At 27.0% G+C, this 22,633-nt stretch overlaps 5 protein-coding genes across 6 annotated transcripts in view; 2 read left to right on the plus strand and 3 right to left on the minus strand.

Moving 5' to 3' along the window:
* Window positions 1-9,681, minus strand: part of LOC100644471 (S-adenosylmethionine decarboxylase proenzyme) — a 29,675-nt gene extending 19,994 nt beyond the window's left edge. Inside the window, exons 1-2 of the mRNA XM_003403307.4 lie at window positions 9,400-9,681; window positions 3,904-3,990 (exon numbers count right to left, since the gene is read on the minus strand). Coding sequence (XP_003403355.1) covers window positions 3,904-3,990; window positions 9,400-9,530 — 218 coding nt within the window. The 5' untranslated portion in view covers window positions 9,531-9,681. The remainder of the gene's footprint in view (window positions 1-3,903; window positions 3,991-9,399) is intronic.
* Window positions 9,682-10,707: 1,026 nt separating this feature from the next.
* On the minus strand, window positions 10,708-14,370 carry LOC100644790 (U3 small nucleolar RNA-associated protein 14 homolog C). Its single transcript, XM_003403310.3, has 8 exons — window positions 14,180-14,370; window positions 13,780-13,996; window positions 13,399-13,695; window positions 13,053-13,304; window positions 12,483-12,780; window positions 12,278-12,391; window positions 11,443-12,209; window positions 10,708-11,358 (listed from the first exon to the last, which is right to left on the minus strand). The coding sequence occupies exons 1-8, from the start codon at window positions 14,287-14,289 to the stop codon at window positions 10,837-10,839; spliced, it is 2,577 nt and encodes an 858-aa protein (XP_003403358.1). The 5' UTR covers window positions 14,290-14,370; the 3' UTR covers window positions 10,708-10,836.
* Window positions 14,371-14,413: 43 nt separating this feature from the next.
* On the plus strand, window positions 14,414-15,849 carry LOC100645037 (guided entry of tail-anchored proteins factor 1). The gene is made up of 4 exons (XM_012320009.3): window positions 14,414-14,781; window positions 14,854-15,019; window positions 15,266-15,333; window positions 15,396-15,849. The coding sequence occupies exons 1-4, from the start codon at window positions 14,713-14,715 to the stop codon at window positions 15,585-15,587; spliced, it is 495 nt and encodes a 164-aa protein (XP_012175399.1). The 5' UTR covers window positions 14,414-14,712; the 3' UTR covers window positions 15,588-15,849.
* Window positions 15,850-16,367: 518 nt separating this feature from the next.
* On the minus strand, window positions 16,368-21,186 carry LOC100644913 (coiled-coil domain-containing protein 6). Its single transcript, XM_003403311.4, has 6 exons — window positions 20,965-21,186; window positions 19,672-20,212; window positions 18,991-19,126; window positions 18,799-18,926; window positions 18,572-18,666; window positions 16,368-18,450 (listed from the first exon to the last, which is right to left on the minus strand). Exons 1-6 carry the CDS (start codon window positions 21,184-21,186, stop codon window positions 18,295-18,297), a joined length of 1,278 nt encoding a protein of 425 aa, XP_003403359.1. The 3' UTR covers window positions 16,368-18,294.
* LOC100645153 (nuclear nucleic acid-binding protein C1D) lies at window positions 21,148-22,531 on the plus strand. Of its 2 annotated transcripts, none has more exons than XM_020868244.2 (4): window positions 21,148-21,281; window positions 21,742-21,811; window positions 21,924-22,205; window positions 22,305-22,531. In XM_020868244.2, the coding sequence occupies exons 3-4, from the start codon at window positions 21,992-21,994 to the stop codon at window positions 22,475-22,477; spliced, it is 387 nt and encodes a 128-aa protein (XP_020723903.2). In that variant the 5' UTR covers window positions 21,148-21,281; window positions 21,742-21,811; window positions 21,924-21,991; the 3' UTR covers window positions 22,478-22,531. The 2 variants fall into 2 exon arrangements, with proteins under 2 accessions (XP_020723903.2, XP_020723904.2); XM_020868245.2 differs by having other exon boundaries at window positions 21,986-22,205.
* Window positions 22,532-22,633: the final 102 nt, after the last annotated feature.

Genomic DNA, 22,633 nt, shown 5'->3' on the forward strand with positions numbered 1-22,633 from the left:
CATTCTAAGATACTTTCTGTCTGAGTTATAGCTATAACAACTTTAGATGTCGACTGATTCACTAACAAACTGACACGTATTCTCGTCGAAAGAAAGATACCAAGTAAAAATATAGTCTCTGACGGCGATATTTATATGAAAATATTGATGGGTACTGGCCATTTTCCATCAATGGTTGTTCGAGGATGGAATTGACCGTTGAACATGGGAAAACCCCACTTTTTCCGTGTTTTACCCAAAAAACTTTTCGACTTTTAAAATGTTTGTAATAATTGACTATAAAAATTCTAAATTTTATGGCGGTTCCTTAGAGTCATTATATGGGACTGAGTGGCCCTCTTGATTGAGGGATGAATTATGGTTTATGACAAGGTTACGTGTGAAACAGTTGTTATTATTTGTTATTACTAATTTTGTTTGTCATCTGACATTGATATAGTCTTTTCTTTGCACTGATTGTATTTATTTTAAGAATAAATAGAATATTCCATCGAGCGGTCAAATTGATCGCCCACAGTAGGCAAGGCAAAATACAAATTTTTCTTGGAAAAGAAAAAAGCAAACTAGAAATAAATATCGAAAAATATATTGTATGCATGTTTTAGGAAAAGTCACAAAATATGAAGCGATTTGATAACGTTTAAGTATGGTTAAATTTGAGTAGAAGTTTTGAAAGCGGTCTAAAAGACCGCGTCGGTAGGTTTAGTGTTAAGGGCAATAAGAAGAAAGAGAAACGAAAGCAATATTAAACTTCGGGAAGAGATTAAATAAGGAATATGGCGGAGGAAGAGAGTGAAATAATTTAAATAGTATGATAGGCGTTATGTGATATATATATATATATATATCATCAATTCAATATATATATCGGGTTTGCGTTAAGATTAGAGTTAGGGTTAAGGGCGTGAAACGAATCCCTATTGGCGCTAGACGTGATCAATATGCAATAGAGGAGATATTTACTAGTACAAGTATGACTATGATAGAATTTGACAAGTAATCGCGATAATTAGATATTCGAGAAGCTAATGACAATGATCCTAGGCTCAATAACGAATCCGCGATCAACGGGATGACGAACTCTACTCTTCTTTAGCGTCTAAGTTGTACTCAATGTTAATGCATGGGGCAATCACTACGCATCTGAGAGTTACTTGACTCGTCGTTGAGATCGTGCGGGAGAGTAGTTCTCCGTCACGGTGACGCTGTCGAAGAAAACTATGATGGGTGTGTCTAAGGGCACGAGGTCATCGGATTCGTGGAGAAAAGTCTTCGTTCGGAAAGTGAGGGAGATTGACGTTACTGTTAATTGGTCAATTTCCATGTTGGTGGTTAGGAAAGGGTGCTAGCCGCCCTTAAGAGAAAGTTGATATCGGGTAGCGTCGTTCGTGAGAAAAATAGATTTCTCCAATTTTCCAGTAGTTGGAACAAAGACTGTTTGTCGGTTTGAAAGACTTTAGTTAACTAAAACTTAAGATTTATAACGGGTCCTCAGACTAGTTAAACATATATTGCGGATATGCCTCGACATCCGGCAATCATCTTACCCGAAGGATAGAGTCTGCGTATGACGGGACAGAAACCGTTAAAATGTTTTCTGTCGAGTGCCGCAACAATTATTTCTTTTTATGGAGGACTATAGAATTTCTCCATAACCTTGTTAGACAAAACGTTCATCCCTTGACCGCGGCTACGTTCGGCGACTGGTTGTCGCCTCGAGCCCGAGCTCACTATCATAAATCTCAAATAAATACAGTCAGATCGAATGACAACAATTTCTTAATACGGCTATGGTGGAATCTAGATTACAGTACTAAGGGGTCTTCCCAAAGTTCCAAAGGGAAGGTTCCGGTGTTCTTTCATCTCCGACATATATATATGACGCGTTAAACTGTAAAAAATGAAAAGTACGTTGTATATCTCAATTTCATATAGCTACTGTAAAACACAGAAAGTTTTTCAAAAATGCAGGAGCAGGACAAATGTTAAACTCAAAAATCATATATAAATAAATGTCATGTAATTTCTCCACATGTAAACAGTGAAAATCTAAAATACGTAATTTATAGACGTAATGTATGTGGTATGAATGAAAGTATAGGTAGAGAAAAATGAATGAAGAAAGATAAACATAGGAAATAAGAAAAAATGTAAATAAAAGCTAGAAGCCCGTCTTAAGCCGACAGGTAAGAACCACATTTGTATAACAAATAAATAAATAATAAAAGATACTATCGCCCTTAAATATTCGAACATTTTAATCGATTCATAATAGTACTAAATTAAATACAAGACTTGCGCTTCGACGTACTATCGGTTTCAAATATCAATATTCAAATTAATTTCGATATCGATTTCTTTCTGCTATATATTGGATTGTAACATATGAAATGCTCGTTAGATTGCGTCAAATTCTTTATTCAGATTATATCAAAAAGTATGTTAATTTCTTACAATATAATTTGCACAAAATTAAATGTCGATCTATGTTGTTTCTTTCCCTGTATTCTTTTGTTTGGAATATTGTTGGAAGTTAGGAATATTCTCTATCTATAATAAAACAGTGAATATTGTAGTCTAGTATTGTGCAAAATTTTTATGTACAAGTCTAAGTATATTCCTTTTCGTATCTTTTATTTTGGCGCTGGTTGATGAAATAATTCAGTATTCCGTCGTTTCTAAGATGAATATGTCATATCAATAAATATATTTCTTATACACTTTGCTATCCTTTATTTTCTATCATTATTTGCGACGATAAAATACTTGGCAAATAAATAATTTGGAAATGATATGTCTGAAATTTATGAATTTATTCATCTGCAGTTTTGGAATTTATTTGCAAACAACTTTATTTTCAAATTATTTTATTTGGAGTAATTACTTGATTTATTTATTCATCATTTTTATTTGAAATAAAAGATGTTAAATCCTGTTTAGAACTTTTTCTATTCGATTTATATAGCTTACATAGAGAGCTTTTTAAACAATAAAACAATTTTACAACGTTATTATGAACACATTAGTTTTACATTTATAACATTACAACATTTACTTTTTATATCTATTAAATATTAGTTTTTAAAAATCAATGTTTTTATACCCGATCATAAAGAATAGAATTAGTCAGAGGTCTTTTTATCTCGCAGTTTTTCATTACGTTATATTCTATGAAAAGTAGAAAAGTGTTTGGATATTTTTTGCGGCTATGCATATAGAAATAAGTTTGTAATATTTACAAAGTAACATCAATTTAAATAGAAAGATAAATGACGAAAAAATTTAATAAAACGAAGTTCCACTTATTAGTTAGTGGGACTATAAATAGAGTTTATCTTTCTATTTATATAAGATCCTATTTAAAAATTTGAAGTTGACCTTCATAGGACTCCTCAAGATTATCACAAAGTCAATATCAGCATCATCTGTTTTCCTTGATATGCTACAACCTTTGTCTAAAATATTTTTTCGCATCTTCCATATTCTTCCAGATATTTGTCATCGAAGAGTAAAATAAAACACTGTGATTATATCTGATTCATATGATTAACTGATTCAACTGTTATAAATTACTAATAAGTGAAATGCGGATATTTATGTAAAATCATATTAAAAACTTGAAACTTGGATAAGAAACTTGGTAAAATATTGAAACTTGGATATAGACAATCGTTTTATTTATTAAATATTATAACGTGTACTATATTTTGGCTATTTTATATGTTTATGCTTATTACGTACATTCTGTTAATTCTTGCACTTTAAAATTTTGTATAAATGCGTAAAAATCCAAAATCTACTAATAACCCACATGCAACGATATACAATATTTTAAGATTGCATAAGTGTAAATTTTTAAACTAAACATGTAAGAAAGATATGAAGTATTTATATATAGTTTACCTGAGAACATAAGCATCCACATGCTCGGTGCGACAAATGCTGATAATCTCACAACGAACGATTTTTAGTAACGATTGCCACTTCCATCTGAAATAAAATTTTATCTTTGATCAATATAAATTTATATGGAAATGAATCTTAAATATCGTCTATTAAGTGTTTTCTTTTATTATCTGTCGTGTTAGTTATTTTAAAGAGTAATACGTAAAGAAACGTATATTCACGAGGAGTTGAGTATCATTCATAAACGATAATTCAATATTATTAATAATTATTCATAATTATTCAATATTCAATCGACTGATTCTTGTGAACATTTATGTAATTAGTCCATTAATTTAAACTATATATGCTCCAAAAGGTATATGCGAAAAACATTGAATAATATACGGATGATGCAATAAATACAAATACAAAATACGTACAAGGTAAATCTCGTATTCAGAAAAATAATAAATTTCACTTTTTGGTGTTAAATAGAGAATAAAAATATATATATCTGAATTATTTTACGGAGTAAGCTAGCATATTACTTAATTAACATTTTATCATAGAGAATCAATTAACAATTTTGTCATTCACGGATTAGCAATACAAAAAGAAAAGGTAAACTACGGTATTACTATAACCAGTTATAATTTTTATAGCATGCATGAAATAGTCATAACGATAAGAATCTGGTAATAATATCAGTTCATTTACAATTCGAATATAAACAATGCAGAAATTATAATGATGATATTTACATACGTGAAAAGATAAGGATAGCTGTGCGAATCGATCGAAATTTAATTCGTATACGAGATTAATAATAGTTAGAGAAAATTGTTAGAGGAAATTCTTAGACGAAATTCTAAGAACATGAAAAATTATATAATTTTCTCATAATGATATTTGATATAATACGTCGATACAATATATAATGTGTCCTAACAATCGTGATACAATCGGCAATAGGGTGATTCTACGTGAAAACATAAATCGAAAAAAATTTTTTTAAATATATATATATTACACTTACAACTGACTCTATTGAGCCAACCAACAAATTATAATATGTATAATATGATAATGTGGGTATCGTGTGCGCGTGGATAACACTCAATAGTGCTTCCACTTCATGGTCGAAAGTATAGAATAAAATTTTTTAACATAATATTTCGTTTCGAGAAAATCGAGTTTGGAAATTTGTCAAGTATACTCGAACTTGGCTAATTTCAAACTGAACGGGGCTAAATAATAGAGAGGACATGAATTTCCTGAAATTAATTATTTCTTTATTCGTTTCATTTCAATTAAAATATTTTAATATTCAAACGTTTCTATTACCGTCACATTTTACATGACTAGCATTCAAATGATAAATACTATTAAAATATATGTGCTGTGCAGGTGTCGAAAAATAATAAAATAGATTTCTCCTTGACCCTGAATTCTATCTTTTGATATTTTACACTTACTTCGATTGCCTAAAATATCCAATATTTCTATGAATCTCTTAATTATCTCTAGACATTTAGATTTATTCGAAACAATTTTTTACTTATATCTATATTTACGTAATTAATTTCGTCAAATGCATTTAGTTTATTGATTACGTCAGAATATTTAGCTTAATATGCAATGTATAAAATGCTTGTGGGCAAATATTATTTCTAATCATTCTATATCATTAAATTATAACATGTGTAAATTAACTGTATTACATTACAACGTATATTTTTGCATTTTTGTATATACATACATGTGTATACTTGTGATTTTATAAACGTTTTATTATTAAATCAAAATGAAAAATGATATCAAACATTGCATTTAACAAGCGAATATGAATAGCATGGAGCTTGGATAATGTTTAAAACAAACTATTTATTTAATCCGTTATAAAATGTTACAGATGTTACAGATTTTTATTTTGTTACAAAATGTAAAGTAAAGTAATTGAAGTAACTGAATGTTGATGATGTTGCATTTTACTGAATGTAGAAGCAATGTATATTTCTATATATGACTATTCGTTTAACTTCAAATTTACTTATATTTGTTTTCTTAAATCTGTTCCTGTTTTCAAAGACATATATCTCCCCTTTAATCTTATTTTATTTACTTAATATGTTTCAATATACATATTTATGAATGTTGTTGTGTGAAATGTGGCGGTAATAGAAACGTTCGAATATTAAAATATTAAGATGAAACAAATAAAGAGATAATTAATTTTGAGAAGTTAATTGTCTTCCTGACGAAGTAAAAAGCTTTCCATAATTTACTTTATTTAGAGTAAATTTGAAGAAATTAAAACTGTAATATTCTTTGTAACAATTTGTAAGTACGAAATGAAAGATTTTGTATGCAAAACAAGGAACAAAGAGTAAAACTCTCTGCATATACTGTACTGTAATATACACTTCTGCATATTTTCCGTTTGTGCTTGCCAACACGTTTAGTTCGTCTAATTATAAAAATTTATAGTTGGTCTACTGTCTTGTGTTCTTATGCATTACTACAAGAGATAAATATATAACGTGTATAACGAAATCCTTTGGTATTTCATATAAGTGTAAAATCATGTAGTAAAGCACGTTGAAAATTAATGTGATATTAATAAATACAGTAATCATCAAGAAGCAATGTTTACTAACGTAGATACAAATATTAGGAAATAAAATTAATAATTAAATAATAAAAATAACAATAATAGTTATAATAATAATAATTACATTATTGTACTTGCAATTATTGTACTACAAATTATCGAACAAATACATGGAAAAAGATAAACTAGAAAACAACACTAGAAAAAATAACTGGAAAATAATTTAAAAGAATATAACGTCAATAATGGCAATATATTTCTACAAACATAAAATTTATTACACTGAACTTTAAAATCCGACATGCTTTTCAAACATTTCGAAATACAAAAAATAGATAAATGTTTAATTTTCTAATTTGTAGGTATAACAGCAAGTACGAGTTCATTGAATATAAAATAAACAAACATTGAAGTTTCTACTACACAATTTACCAATAAAATATCACTTTCTTTTTAATTTATTATTTCGATCAAAATTTATTTGGAAATTTAGATTATATTAAAATTTAAGCTTTTATAACAACATAAAGTTCTATATAAATAATTAGTTTTATTTTCTCTCTGAGGAAATTATAATGCTGCCTAGTGTTGCTGTAACGTCCTAACAAATACTCTTTCCATTTTCATTTCCTCGTAAAATAATGTATATTTTATATATTATTTATATATAATATATAAATTATATAAATTAAATAACATTCACTTTGTATTGCGCTATCCTTTTTTTCGCATCATTCATTTCTTTTTTCATGTATAAACTATTTTCACGTATTTTTTATACTATTTTTTTTACAAAATGATAATAATTAACTTGAGATATTTTTCTGTTAAAGGCTTTCATGGTAGCTTCTCATTGAATGCAAAATATAAGTCTCTTAAGCTATGTACATATAGTGCGAGGCGTATAAGTACCTGCCTCGTATCGAAATGTATCTTACGGTGAGGCTGCCTCGGAACAAGTAAACAATGGTTGGTTTTTAGTGAGATCAGAGGTGCCTCACAGCTCCTTCGTTTGAACGTGCATTGAAACGACTTTGTCTAAAGCGTAACTGCTACTCACCCTGCGTTGCGCACTCTACGTTCTACGTCTACAGTACGGCACGAGGTAACTCGAGCGAGGTAGCTACATATGAGGTGAGGCAGCAGCCTTACGGGTCTGCCTCACACTGTCTGTGCATAGCTTTAAACTCTTCTCATGTAGATATAGAATAACTATATACAAAACGTGCGTAATGAATGTGAGTATTATATTTATAATTCACGATTATCAATAAAAGGATAATTATTAGTATGTTATAAAACATTTATCAATTATTTAATAGAATTTATACATATAATATAAAATTTTTTATAATTTACACGTTAAGTAATACAAAAATGCAATTATTGCATAAGTTTCGAAATTGATAATAACATTTCATATTCCTGCAATTTCTGTTTATTTCTGTCCGATAAATGCATACACGGTTTATTAAAGTGAAAATTTGAAATATTTTAATAATATTTATTTGACATAGTTTGTTTCTCAATTAGGTGAAAATATATTTATATGCAAATGTTACATAAATTATACAAATGTATTCTAAATAACTATATAATTTGCGTTTCTCAAAAGTACTAATAAAATGTTAACAAAGTAAAAGATAAAAAGTAAAAAATAATATTCTAATTATCATACTTCTTCATGTAAGTTGCATTTATTTCCTGTTAAAAATTGATCAACCAGTAAATACCACCCTATCAAGCCTACGTTATCATCGCATGTTCGCTAAATTATTTAATTAAATAAATCACTATCATGCAATATATTCTAAGATAATAGACATGTATTACAAATTACATGATAATACTATATATCAAGCAATATAATTCTTCCCTAGATTAAATTTTAATTATACTTTATAATATTACAATTTCCTGTAATAATATGATAGTACCACAATTTTCGGTTGTCTACCTATGCTAATTGTTGTACATGATTTGTATATTTCGCATTAATCTTGAAAAAAACACGCGTCATTATGTGTGACATTAATTTATATTCGATTTAAAAAATTAAGAAAATGTTTATGGTCAACGTAAAAATTGACACCTACAAATTATCGTTTTTTTCAACCAATGCTTTACTCTAAATGCTAGTAAAGTACCAGAAAAAAGGGAAATCGCATCGGTGCTTATGTCTATTTATATTCAATTTAAAATAAGGAGATAAAGCGATGTATATACATATCAAAGTCTCGTAGCCTCGCTTTAAGCGGTCGGTATTACTGGAACGAGAAGAGAAGGTGGGCGCATCGATCTTCGCCAAAAAACACGACATATATATATTACTGTAAAATTCAATGTATTCAATGTAGTGCGCCGAATATTTCTCCAACAAAATCATTTTTTTTTAAGTCAAACACCGACTGCAATATTCAACAATTTAATCAAAGTAAAACAATGATAATTCATGCGAAATGTTACAAATTAATAGTTTTCTATTTTCCTGTCCAAAATATTAACACACGTGAGAAACTAATCCTCAAATGAGTGTTAGGTTAAGCGTACTAACGATTATGACCAGAACACTACATCACAAGGTACCGGCGATATGGTCATGGTTGCCAGGCCGGTTTTATTTTATCAAAACATTTATTTCAAATAAAATTATATGTCATTGATCAATTTTTAATATTTATAATATCTCCAATTGCATTACGCTTTCGTAAATAAATTGACGTTCGAATATAACTAAAAATTTGAATATTTTTATTAAACCGTATTATGCAAAATATTATGTGGAATATAATAAGTTATGATGAAATTTTACATAAAATTATATGATTAAATTTAAAAGATTGCTACGACTAGAGGAAACAGTTGATTAAATATGAGAGAGATAGCATATTTCAACTCACCGAGGAATCTGCCTAAGATCGCCCTGCTTTCTGTTTACGCTATTGCTGCTTGTGAACCAAATCTCAAGGAGTTTCTCCACTCCTTCGAAAAATTGCACACTGTCGGTGCTGTCGTCTTTGGTGGCTGCCATCCTTTGGAGGCACAAAATTTTATTCACAACTACGATATATGTGAAAACAAACAAAAATTTCCTTCTTGAGTTTGTGTTTCGCTCCAAATGTACGATAAACGAACAGTCTCACCGAACTTTGCTTTACTACTGAGAACAAGTGATCGAGTAATCATATTGGCGGTGGTTTCTATCTCTCTCCCTCTCGTTCGCGTGCGCAATATGGTAGTTCCCATCTTTTTCCTACTCCTTTGTACGATGCTCTTTTTTACCTACTATCTCTATTGGATGCGTATATCCATCGTTCTGCCAATCACAAACTACTTTTTGGCGCATGCGCATCAAACGATTATATTTAAAATATATCTCTATTCATTCTTCTATTTTCAATACATAAAATTTGAATTTACTATATATTATATATATATTACATATATATATATGTATTACATATAATATATATTTTTTTCATTTATATAAACACTGCGATATGTATTTCGATACTTGAAAATACGATACTTTCGAAAACATTGATATTTTTATTAAACTTTCAACATTATGATAGAAGAACGTTTCTGTACTGTTAATTGTTTATTTCTTGCCATAACTGGGATTCAATATTCTATATTATGTATATTCTATATTATATATTCAACTAAATTGAAACTGAAAAAGGCATACATATACCTGCATCAATCAAGTGTTATTCTATCATTAATAAGTACAAAATTTATATGAACTTTTAGAATGTAATTAGAGGCACATATTTCAATCGATTTAGGTTCTCAAGATTGAATAGATACATTTAAAGTCATTTAAACTAAATATTTCCTTAGAAGCAATTTTCATTCACCTTCAATTATTGCTTTTTAATTTATACTAATTAATACTAACTATTGCTTTTACTAATATCTATTAACTATGCTTGAGATAAGATCACAGATGAAAATTAGATTGGAGAGCTTTATTTGAAATGTATTTTATATATTTGCAATAATTTTGAAATAATAATTTTGAATGTTCAGATACTTATGTATGATAGTGTATATATAAAAGTGCAAGTATTTCACAAAAAATAAAATATATCAATAATTTCTAATTCTATTAATTTTAAGAACTATATAGTCCGATAACTGCTTTTTATATAAATTCGGCTTGATTGTAAAATGTAATAAAAATTCACTTTACACTGTACATATTTCATTATCAATATCTACTTTTATTTATCCGATTTATTTATTTGTTTATTCAACTGACCAACAACCAATAATAGGCAAAAGGAGGAAATATAAAATTATTATATTACATACATTTTATACTATATATTTTAAAAAGAATGATTCTGTTTGAAAGATTTTTTTACAATATAATTTTTTCTAATGTATTTTATTGGTTGCTTATTCGCTTTTATTTGTCGTATCTTCGGTTTTTTATTTATTTTCTTAGGAATAAATTTTCGATTCCTTTTATCACCTGTTTTAACTAAAACATCTTCAGTCATTGGTTCAATAATCCTCCCCATACTTGTTTTAATAGAGGGATCAATTAGTTTTCTATGAGAATTTTCAGACACAAAATTTCTTCCAATTGGCATTCTGATGCTAGCCTCATAATCATTAACGCTTGAAAATGGATATGGCAATTCATTAACCTGATGTTCCTTTATTTTAGGATTATCTTCTTCAAATATTATTACATCACCTTTATTTTCATCTTTTCGAGGTAAATCTTTAGGTACCTTTAAAATAAAACGTCTCTTTTTGCGTCCTGAAATTTTAATATTTTTTCCACCCCAACTTCCCCATCCAGGTAAAGTTAAATCGATATCCTGAGGTTGAGACTTTTTCACCTGTACATAGATTTGATATCATAATTTATGAAAGATTCTGGATAAAATTGATACTGTATCATAATACCAATTTCTTTAACTTACCTCTTCTTCTTTTTCTCTCCTAAACTCTTCTATGACATCATCATCTGCAAATGCTTCACTTACTACATTACGTTTTTCTTCTTCATCTTCACTGTCATCTAAAACATCATTACCTCCAGTAATATCATTTGGGATATCTGTATGTAGATGCTTAGGTTTCACGTTTATGTATTTATTTGGATCTATTTCTACTTTAGAAGAAGTATTTGATTTATGTATAGATAAAGTGTTATCATGTCTTATTTTTTTAACTTTTTCTAATTCGATATCTGCCTCTGAATTATTTTTGTCAACACTTTCATCTAAACCTAAATCTGAAGTCGGTTTTTGTTTTTTCTCTTGCATTTCAAGGCCATCAAAATTATCTTCTTCAAATTCAATGTTTCTAGATTTTCTTTTCTTCTTAACTTTTACTTTGTCATAATTCTGAGTAACACGTTCAAGTTTCAATTTAATCTGATCTTGTATCTTTTCTTCCATGAAATCAAATATTTTAGTTATTTTTTCACTATTTGTTATATTAGACGTCAAAGAATTAATGACGCTTTCTACGTTAGTATTTTCTATAGATTCCACTATCCAACTAGATGTGGCTATAACGTTATTTGAATTTATTTTATTAGATTTTGTATTATTATCTAATATGCCCTTTTGTGTAATTTTGTTATCTGAATTATTCTTTGTATTTTCAACGTTAAATTCTGTTATTGTTAAATTTTCATTATGACTGTCAATTTCAAGTGACTGCTTATTATTACTATTGTTATCTGAGAAAGAGATATTCATTAATAAAATTTGTAGCTGCTACTTAATAGATTTACATCTGCAAACATACCTTTCAAATTAGTATCTGCTAATGAAATAGTCTGCTCACTAAAATTTACAACTTCTTGTATCTTTTCATTGTTTCGAGTTTCAGGAAAGTCTATATCAACGTCAGTATCTTTGCCTGTGTAATAGATTTTAATAATAAAAAATACAGATTTTTGATAATTCTATCACTTATATTATTGATAATGCTATCACTTTTATAAACATACCATTTAAAATACCATCAGGTTGTGTATCCTTTAATGAATTATCCGTTTGTTTATTTTCTAATTTATTTTCTAACTTTTTATTTTGATCATCCCAATATTTACGATAACTTTTAACAAATTCATTGATTTCTGATTCAGTTTTGATATTCCCTACCCAAGGATTTTCTTTATCAGTAACTAAAAGCTTTTGTACAAATGTATCATCACCTGTATCTTCTTCTTCACTATCATTTGATTTTCTTAATTTCTGAGTTAATTCTCGACCAACTGATAATTGTTGTGCAAGTTCTTGTCGAGCCTAATAACATTAAGAGTAAATTATTAATACTATATTATATTGAAGAAAAAATACATTTTTATATATATACAATATTTACAAAAACATATAGTTTGTCCTCAATAATTTTAATAAATATTTGCAATTATATTATTATTTAATAAATAATAAAAGATAGTTATATCAACATTGTGTTAAATCCAAAATCAATTAATATTTAATCTTTTTAAATACACTATTCTATTCTATGTATATTAACTAATTAACAGTTTTACAGTATATGCTATACTTACTTCTTTATCATATTTTGCCATAATTTGCTTAGATTTAGCCCACTTCCCTGTATTTTTATGCCTTAGTGTCATTCGCTCTTCTGCTCTAGTTCTATCTAGTTGTTCAAGTTTTTCCAATGCAGCTTCTGGATTAGTTTTCTGTAATTCTTCAAACTCTCTCAATTGTAATTTTATGTTTTCTTTTCTTTGAATACGGTGAAATTTTTTACTTTTAATTTTATTTTGGCGATGAGCCTTTGCTTCTCTATAAGACTGAAAAAAAAGAAAGAAGAATTAAATATATATACTACATATAAACAGTAGCTAAACTATTTTAACATAAACACTTCAGTACTCTAGTACAAACCTGTTGTGCTCTGATTCTGGCAGCTTCTTTTCTTTTCATAATAACTTCCTTCAATGTTAAGGAAAATTCATCATGCTTTTGTTCAAGGTTCTCTTTCTGTGGTTCTAATGCAGCAAGTTCTTTCTCTAAATCCGATTGAAGTCTAAATCTTTTAACAAATTCCGTAGATGGCTCAAATTGCATTGATGACTGATTTAAAGGAAAATGAAGCGATTCTGCTGTCCTGTTCCTTGTTATTACAGCGTTCCATTTTTTTAATTCTTGTTTTGTATTTTTAAAACCAACTATTCTCTTTATCTAAAATATAATTAACAATAACTATATTTAAAGTTATATATATATATTATTTATGAATATTTGATATAATAAAGTAATTCTTACCCTGTCTGCTGCTGGTTTCTCCAATGGTTTTGGTAAAACTTGAACTTTTTTCCTTATAGCTTGTAAATTTCTGATAATTTCATGATGATGACCTTTTTTTCCTAAAGCTTTAGCTAAATCGTATACATGAACTGCATCTTGATCAAATATTCCACTTTTTACTAAATGAAATTCTGATACTTCTAACGTAGGTTCACTTCGTTCTACCTTTTTTACTCTATGAAAAATTTAAGGACATATTTCAGAAATGTATTAAATGTTATCTCATTTTATATTGTATTATATTTATATTAATATAAAATACTTATTTTTTTATACCTTCACATATCTTTTTTCATCAAAAATAATAGAAATTATGTATTATAATTATTATATATTAACTTTATTCATAAGTGCATACCTTTGGCCTTTATCAAGCTGTGATACAGCTTCAAGAAGTTTATTATGAGACTCTGATACATCTTTATCTGTATCATCTAAATCTTCCAAATAATTTGTCGACAAATCCATATTTAACCGCACCGCATGCTTTACTCTTCACGAAACATCATGTGTAGATTGTGTGTGTTCGTAAAAGAAACAGAGATTATATATATAGGTAGAAGTAAGACATTATATCTTTATATTACTATGTGCTGTTACAATGGTAAACCAATGATATATTAATACTCTAGCTAGCATACCAACCAGAAAAAACTTTAAAACTTGCAATCAATTTCCTAGTATAATTATGCTGACCCACGAGCGTGTGCTGACCATCTATTAAGTACTTATCTTTTCATATGTTTAGGTTGACATAAGCAATTGAAAAATGTTATAACCTCTAAAGCTTCTTTCATTAAAAGTCGAGAAATAACGTTTTACGCTATATTTTGATTAATATTCGATAAAATATATTGCGAAATATGAAATTTATCCTATTGAAAATATAAAATGAATTTACTTATAATATCAACTGTAAGTTGTCTTTTAGAATATATTTTCCCATCTTTAATAAAATATGTAAGTATCTGGACATTGTTTACATATTACATTTGTTAATTACATTTGTTGTAAATTATCATTCGTTTGCAGATTACGTCTCACTTATATACAGTAAACAAACATGATATAGAATTACGAAATGATTTGATTAATTTGAAGCAAGAAATGATTGGGATATCTATGGTAGATGAATTTTCAAAGTATGCGAAACTTCAGCGTAAATATAATAAATTAGAAAGTACATTAAAAGAAAAAGGTAAGATAATGATACAATTAATGCAATTATTAAGAAATAAATTAATATATTTTATAATTTTTGTATGCAATAATTTAAGTTAACAATTAAAAATCTGTAATTTATAATTATTTGAATACAAAAACAAATAAAAATAGTTATATCTCATTGAATTTCTGTTCTGTATAAATTTTTCATTTGTTTGCACTATTTATTGTCAAGTTCATTTTATAAAACACTTTTAATCGTAATGTACTTATTATTTAGCAAATGAAAGACTGTCTTCCAGAATGAAGGTACAAATATCTGTAACATATGGTTTTCGTATATTAAACGTAAGTGTTTGCTTATATTTATTATAATATAACATACTTAGTAATTCATAACATTTTTTCAGGGTTCATTAATGTTGATTCTGCTATATCTATACAGAAATAAACCTGTAATAATTTTGCCAAAAGGCATGCTATGGCCAATACAAAGTTTATTAAGCTGGCCTTGTTATCATGAAGATTCAATTTCTTTGATTATGTGGTTAATAATTGCAAGATTAGTTGTAGCTACCTGTAAAAGAAGTGATATAACATAATATCATTTGTAATACTATATAAAAATTAGATGTTATAAGATGACAAAATAAAAATTTTTCACATAAATTATTCTTCGCTGTGCATAAGCATACATGACAAACAACTTAGCTCTCAAACTGTCAATGTATAGATAAAAACAACTTTTGAAATGTACATACAATTTTTACTTCTTCCTTAATGTGCTGTATGAATAATTGTACAATGTTTACTAAATATATTGTGTTTGTTAAAACATTTAAATAAATGTCATATTTTAAGATAGATTCTATTATAGCATTGGGACTGTAAAATATTTGATTAGGATGATACTTTTTAGAAATTTCTAAGGTCGCTAAAGCTGAAAATGAGGGTCGTTTTTCACAAAAATAAGGCGTACAAATTTTCGATCAACTTGTTGACGTTCTCATGGATTTTGATAAAACGTTTTTTAAAATTTGGTGTTCTTAATACTGTACGGCTTACTCTGTATGCATCTGAAATAGTAAATTAGGTTTGGGTTACCTTTTATTTTCCGGTTGTCACACGGCAACTGTTTACGTGGATTTCTAAAGTTCTCTCCTTTGTCAGACAAATGTTCATCAGGATAAATTTTTAAAATCGTTCATATCCGTGAAAAATAACCAGTATTCTCGGTTTTAGCGATTCAAAATACTCCCGAAACGACACATTCCAACCACAAATTTTACAATCAGGAAACTATAGTAAATCCTTAATCTATTTTAGTAAATTATAAATATAGTATTTATTTTAAATAAGGATAACAATAAATTTTACAAAAATAATAGCAAAAAAGTGACTGTATTTCGTGAAAGCTTAAGTAAAGTACATAATATGTAATAATGAAATATATCTGTATATAACTATTAATAAGTAATAGTTTCTTGTTTTAACAAAATTTCATTATATGTATATGACAATTAATACATCTATATTCCATATAATGTAGCAACGTTTTATTCATATGTAGAGTATTCGAGAAACATTATTTTATAAAGCTTAAAAAAAGTATTAATTTTTGTTATTATTACTATAGTTAAATATTTACCATTTAATCATCAGTATTCTTTCGATTTTAAGTTAACTTCTTTTCTGATATCAATTTGCATCTTTTTTAATGATTTTATGATTTAACATTGCGACACATATGATACCCAAATATTACACATATAAATTGTATCATAGAAGAAATTCTATAATGCGAAGGCTAAATTTATTTCTTTTTTTCCTTTTTTTCTTTTTTTCTTTTTTTTTAAACTAAAAAGCTGAATTGTATATCTTTTACTTTATTACTGGACAAAGAACAAAAATGTTGCCCATAACATATTGTTAATAACAAATTGAAAAATCTCGCGACATTTTGAGCACCAATAGTAAATAATAATGTTCAAATTATTATAAAATGTAGCACAAGATTATTATGCTTTACTTTATCACATTCATATAAATATCAATTGAAAATATATTATACATGACATATGTTACAAAATGGTAAATTTTGTGATTAAAGAGCAAAATATACTAATTTAATATTTGACTAACACACAAATATTGTCAAAAAAAAAAGAAAACAATATTTATATACTATTGTTTTAAAATGGAACAAATATTACATGCATGAAATAATGGTATGTCTGACAAATCGAATTAAATAATTATTATTTGAAAAATAGAAATATGCAATTAATACTTGAAACATTGCTAACACAATAAAATATTTGAAACATATTTGATAATAATAATTTTTTCATTTTAAATATGATTGCATTTAAATGCAACAATGTCATGTAGATGTTATTTCACAATATTAGTTTCGTCGATTTGAAACACAGCATACAAATGCTTACGTATGAAATACTCACAATATGTGATTGTATACAAAACATTAAGCCAATCATATTTGAAATAATACAAAATCCAATATTCTTTGGAAAAAAGAATTAAAAAAGTTTCCATTTTATAACTTTATTTATTCTCTTTTTTCGTTAACTGTCTTTTTTTAATCATAATTGCATATTTTTTAAGGCATATTAATTTTAAATATATTATCGCTCTTCTAGTTTCATTATAAGTATTAATCATACGAAATTATGATTGTGTAACTTGAACAAAATTATATTATTATCTATTATGTTATGCCATATAATGTTACAAAAAAATTAACATTATAAGAAAAACATATTAAAATTTAAATAAGTTACATAGTAACCATTACAGAAGTATTTATTTCTATTACCTAAGTACTTAAAGTAAAAAATATTCCTCTTGTATTACTATTTCAAAGATTTAAAAAAGATGCATTAAGTTAATAATAATAATAAAGTATACACAAAGGAAATTAGAAGAGCGATTTTTCCTTTAATTTTCATTTTGCTAGTCTATTTGAAGCAGCTCAGAATTTCATATGTGATTTATATTAATATTTTTTTTTTATATAAATACTATTTTATGTTTCAAGAAAGATTTAAGCGATTTGATACCAAGTATAGAGCAATTTATAGACTATTTATTTTTATGAATATTCTGTAATTAATTCATGCGCGCTATACTATGATTGTAAAATGAAATGATTAAAATATTGAAAACTGAAACTTTCTTTAAAATAACTTTTGAGTATGTCATACAATCACATAGCAAAAATGCATCAACAAAAAAGTACTTTATACGAATACACGATGAAATATTTATTATTAGATGAATTCAACTGACTTATGTTTTAGTAATATCCATTGGTGACCCGCTAGTTGCGTTTGTAGCTGTGTTAGCGGCAATTGGCGGACCACTTGGACTTACAATAGTTGGTGGAATTGCAGGTTTAATAAATCTATCTGATGTGCGTCTATTGGATGATGTTACAATGTGACCCTGTTTAAATATAATTAAATATTTCAGATTAATGTCATTTTTAAATGTTTCATACACATAAATTACATTTGTACATTACTTAGTACTATTTGACTAATTAAAACCATAAAATGTAACTTACAGTGGAAGGTGGTGATGAGCTTGCAAATGGAATTGTAGTAGGTTGACCACAAGCATAACATCGATTTGTGTTGAATCCCTCTCTAGTTGATGAACCTATTTATAAACAATATTGATATGTTAATAAAATAAATTTATACAAATATTAAATAAATATGGGATCACGTAATATTGAAACATAAAAGTCGAAAATTTACTTTATTTTTATATAAAACAAGGATATTATACCTGGACTTAGTGGTCTAGAGGAACTAGGTGAAGGATTGTACGGCACTGGGCTAGAAACAGTACGATTTCTTATATTTCCACCAGACATCACAATTTCATTGTAGTGCCGTTCTTCTTCCATTTCCAAACTAACAAATAGATGAATTTGTAATAGAACTAAAACATTTGTACAATCTATATAATATTATTTACCTGGACTCTGATTCTGAAAGATGTCTACATAAAGCTTCACGACGTTCTACTTCCAGCTGCAATTTTCTTTGAAGTCTTAAATTTTCTTCACGAATTTGTTTCTCTTCGTTTACATATCGTTGCATCTTCTCTGTATCTAATATAAAAATACAAACAGATCCAACAATGTTAGTTAACAAAAATAAAGATATTAAATAATTTTAGTATTACTAATTAATTCACAACATTATTATAAACTTAACGATTTCGTATATGATATCTATTATCATTTCAAATATGTATATACGCATAATTACTTTATATTATAAATTATTTCCTTTAATTACAATTATTATTCTATTACAATCTTTCTTTTCTATTCTCTCTTACTTCTTTTTTTAGTTTGCTACTTCTAATTTTTTATCTATTAATATCCTAAGCACTGTACAAGAGAATTGGAAAATTATAATTATCTATAATACAATATTGCTGTTACAGCATAACATTATATTAAATGTGAAGCTAGTAACAAAATATAAATAAATCAATCAAATTATTTCATGTTACTATTTTTACTTTTCTTTCCAATAATTAAATTAATTTATGTAATTCTAGATGTAATAAAAATATATTTATAAAAATTTATTTTAAAATATATTTATTAACTATAAATAAATCTAATTATATGATAAAAATTCTTACGTTCTTGTTGTGAGATGAACAATGTATGTCTTAGTCTGGCTACTTCACTCCTTAGAGTTTGAATATGTGCACTTAAACTAGTAGCAGTATCACCATTATTGATTTCTCTTGGTGAAGCAGGATCTGATACAGGTTGATCTAATTTTATTTGCAGCATTCGCTTCTCTGCTTCCAATTTATCCATTCTTTTCCATAATTTATTTACTAATGCTTCTTGCTCCTGTTCAAGTGTGTTTTCCAGTTCTACTTTTTCTCTACGCAACTGCTCTAGATTACTTTGTTTTGCAAGTGTCTCAGCTTCAAGTTTTTCTATCTTCCTCATTAATTTGTTCACAAGACATTCTTGTTCTTGTTCTAAAGTTTGTTCTAATCGACATTTTTCTTGGCGCAATTGATTCAATTTTCTTGACAAATCATTAGTTAAACATTCTTCTTCTTGTTCATAATGGTGCGCCAATGTTTCTTTCTCTTTCTTAAGTGCTTGGATTTTTTTTAACAATGTATTACTTATAAATTCCTCCTCCTGCTCAGCTTTAGCTTGCTATAATATAATCCAATAAAAAAAGGTCAAAATGCGAATAGGAAATGTGCACAATCAAAGATTGAAAATTGTTATCAAATTCCCTCAAATATAACAAAGTTATTATGAAGTTCAATAGTTGAATAATTCATTTTTAACCCTACTAATTTGAAAAATATATTTGTAATTATGTTTTTATAAACAATTTCGTTAATGTATTAACTATACAAATATTATTTCTATTATCTAGTTATTAGATTTCAAACAAATAATATAAATAATATAAAAACAAAAAATATTGTTTAAATACATAAATTAAAAATAATTTATAACTTTTTTTAATGCAGAAGTAGTTTATTTTATAATCAAGAAATCATTTTACTCTAAGAAAAAATTTTTATATCTAATTTTTATTATAGTAGTAAAATTATATAAAGCTGAAATCATTTTATAGATTTAAATTTTATATGCATTTTAATACATTGAATATAAAAAATTATGAGAAACTATACAGAAACAGAAGATTGGAACACAATTATATAAAATGAATGTATACAAAATTATGACTATATAAAATAGATTATAAAATGAAATAATACTATATAAAAAACAGTTTATATTGAGCAAATGTTTCTAATTTAACCCAAAATTAAATATTTTGAGTATCCAAAAGTAAAATATATATTTTCAAAAAATATTCTGTGCTAAATAACATATGTAATTAGCAAATTAATGGACATTATTTATTTAGTAAAAATATAGAAGAAACTTACTATAATGACAGAGGCTTGCCGAAGACCACGATTCTCTTCTTGTAACGCTTTTACTCTTAATTTATATGTTTCTAGCTCGACTTTAAGAACACGATTATGCTGTTGTAACGACTCAATCCTTTTTTGAAGTTGTTCTCTAGTTACAGGAGACGGTGGCATCATTATCGGACCTCCGTCGATCGAGCTTGAGTCGCTTTCAGATGCGCTATCACGGTCAGCCATTTTTCTTAGACAAAAATTTCTTTAAAAACAACTTACAATCCTTTCTTTTTCATCGCACCTTCAAATAAATACATGTAATATGTTTCTCTTAAGACGTAAGTGTTTAGATTTTTGTTAAAACCTCATTACTTTGCATGAAAAGTAACGTAATATTATAACGTTCTACCACGACATGTGCTCTACAGTAAAACGAATCAGCTGTTTCGCTGTTTGATTCTCCATGAATTATGTACTTGCAAAGAAGATGTCAAGTATATTTTGGAACTGTAATTCCCCAGAGCTTAAAGAATTTATTTGTTACATTCTTGGCATATTTAAATAACATACTAATCTTTTAAATAATAGGAAAATTAAGTCAGGAAGTTATTGTAACTCTAAGTGATTAAACAATTATAAACTATATAGATTTATAGTAAATATTTATTATTATTTCATTATATTTTTATTACATTTAAATATATACCTATTACAATCTTGAATGTGTATAGGCAATTTAATTATCTTATTTCTATCGTAATTCTAATTAACAAATTACAATAAATATATGAATTCTAGGTAATATATATCTGCATGTACAATACACGTGTATGTATCGTAACAAGTATGTGATTATAAAGCTAGTCAGGTTAGTATTATCCGTGATATTATCGCATAACTTGAAATTCCAACCATGTTAAACATCTAACTTGAGACTGAGAATAAAGGATAAGTATTTTTTAGTTTGACTTTTGTTATAGGTTATTTACTTTATAAAATTTTTATGGTGTATGTATATAAGGAAAAATTATAACCTCTTTAGATAAATATGGATGCAGATTTTGAAGAACTATCGCATGACGTGGATCTTATTGCAAAAGTTAAACAATACCGTGATGCAACGACGAAAATTCAAGATACAATTAAATATGCCGCAAATCCAGCAGTGTATGAAAAACTTTCTGATACAGATAAAATACAGTATAATCTATTGATGTCTTACTGCCTGAATAGTGTGTTTTGGATGTATTTGCGTGCAGAAGGTAAAGTACTAATAAAAGCAGTATAATTGTACAATAATTTCAAATAAAACAAATTATTGTATGATTTTTATTGTATTCATTTCATATGTATCTAATTAGGAATTGACCCAGCAAAGCATCAAATAAAGTCAGAAAATGATCGTTTAAAGAGGTCTATGACACGTGCAAAACAAATTAATGACAAGAATACATTTATGCCTCGTGTAAACAAGGATGCAGCACAAAGATTTGTTAGGAATGGGTTGTGGGAAATGAAGAATAAAAAAAAATGATATGAAAATAATGGATGTAATATTGTATGTAAATAAATTTGTTTTATAAATTAATTAGTGACCTAAATTTATAAACAGAAATGTATTAAACATGATGTTATGTATAATGTTGAATCTATTTTATTCAACAGTTTATATTTTCTTAATAAGTTAAGT

This window comes from Bombus terrestris, chromosome 10 (genome assembly GCF_910591885.1).
Source record: "Bombus terrestris chromosome 10, iyBomTerr1.2, whole genome shotgun sequence".
NCBI lineage: Eukaryota > Metazoa > Arthropoda > Insecta > Hymenoptera > Apidae > Bombus > Bombus terrestris.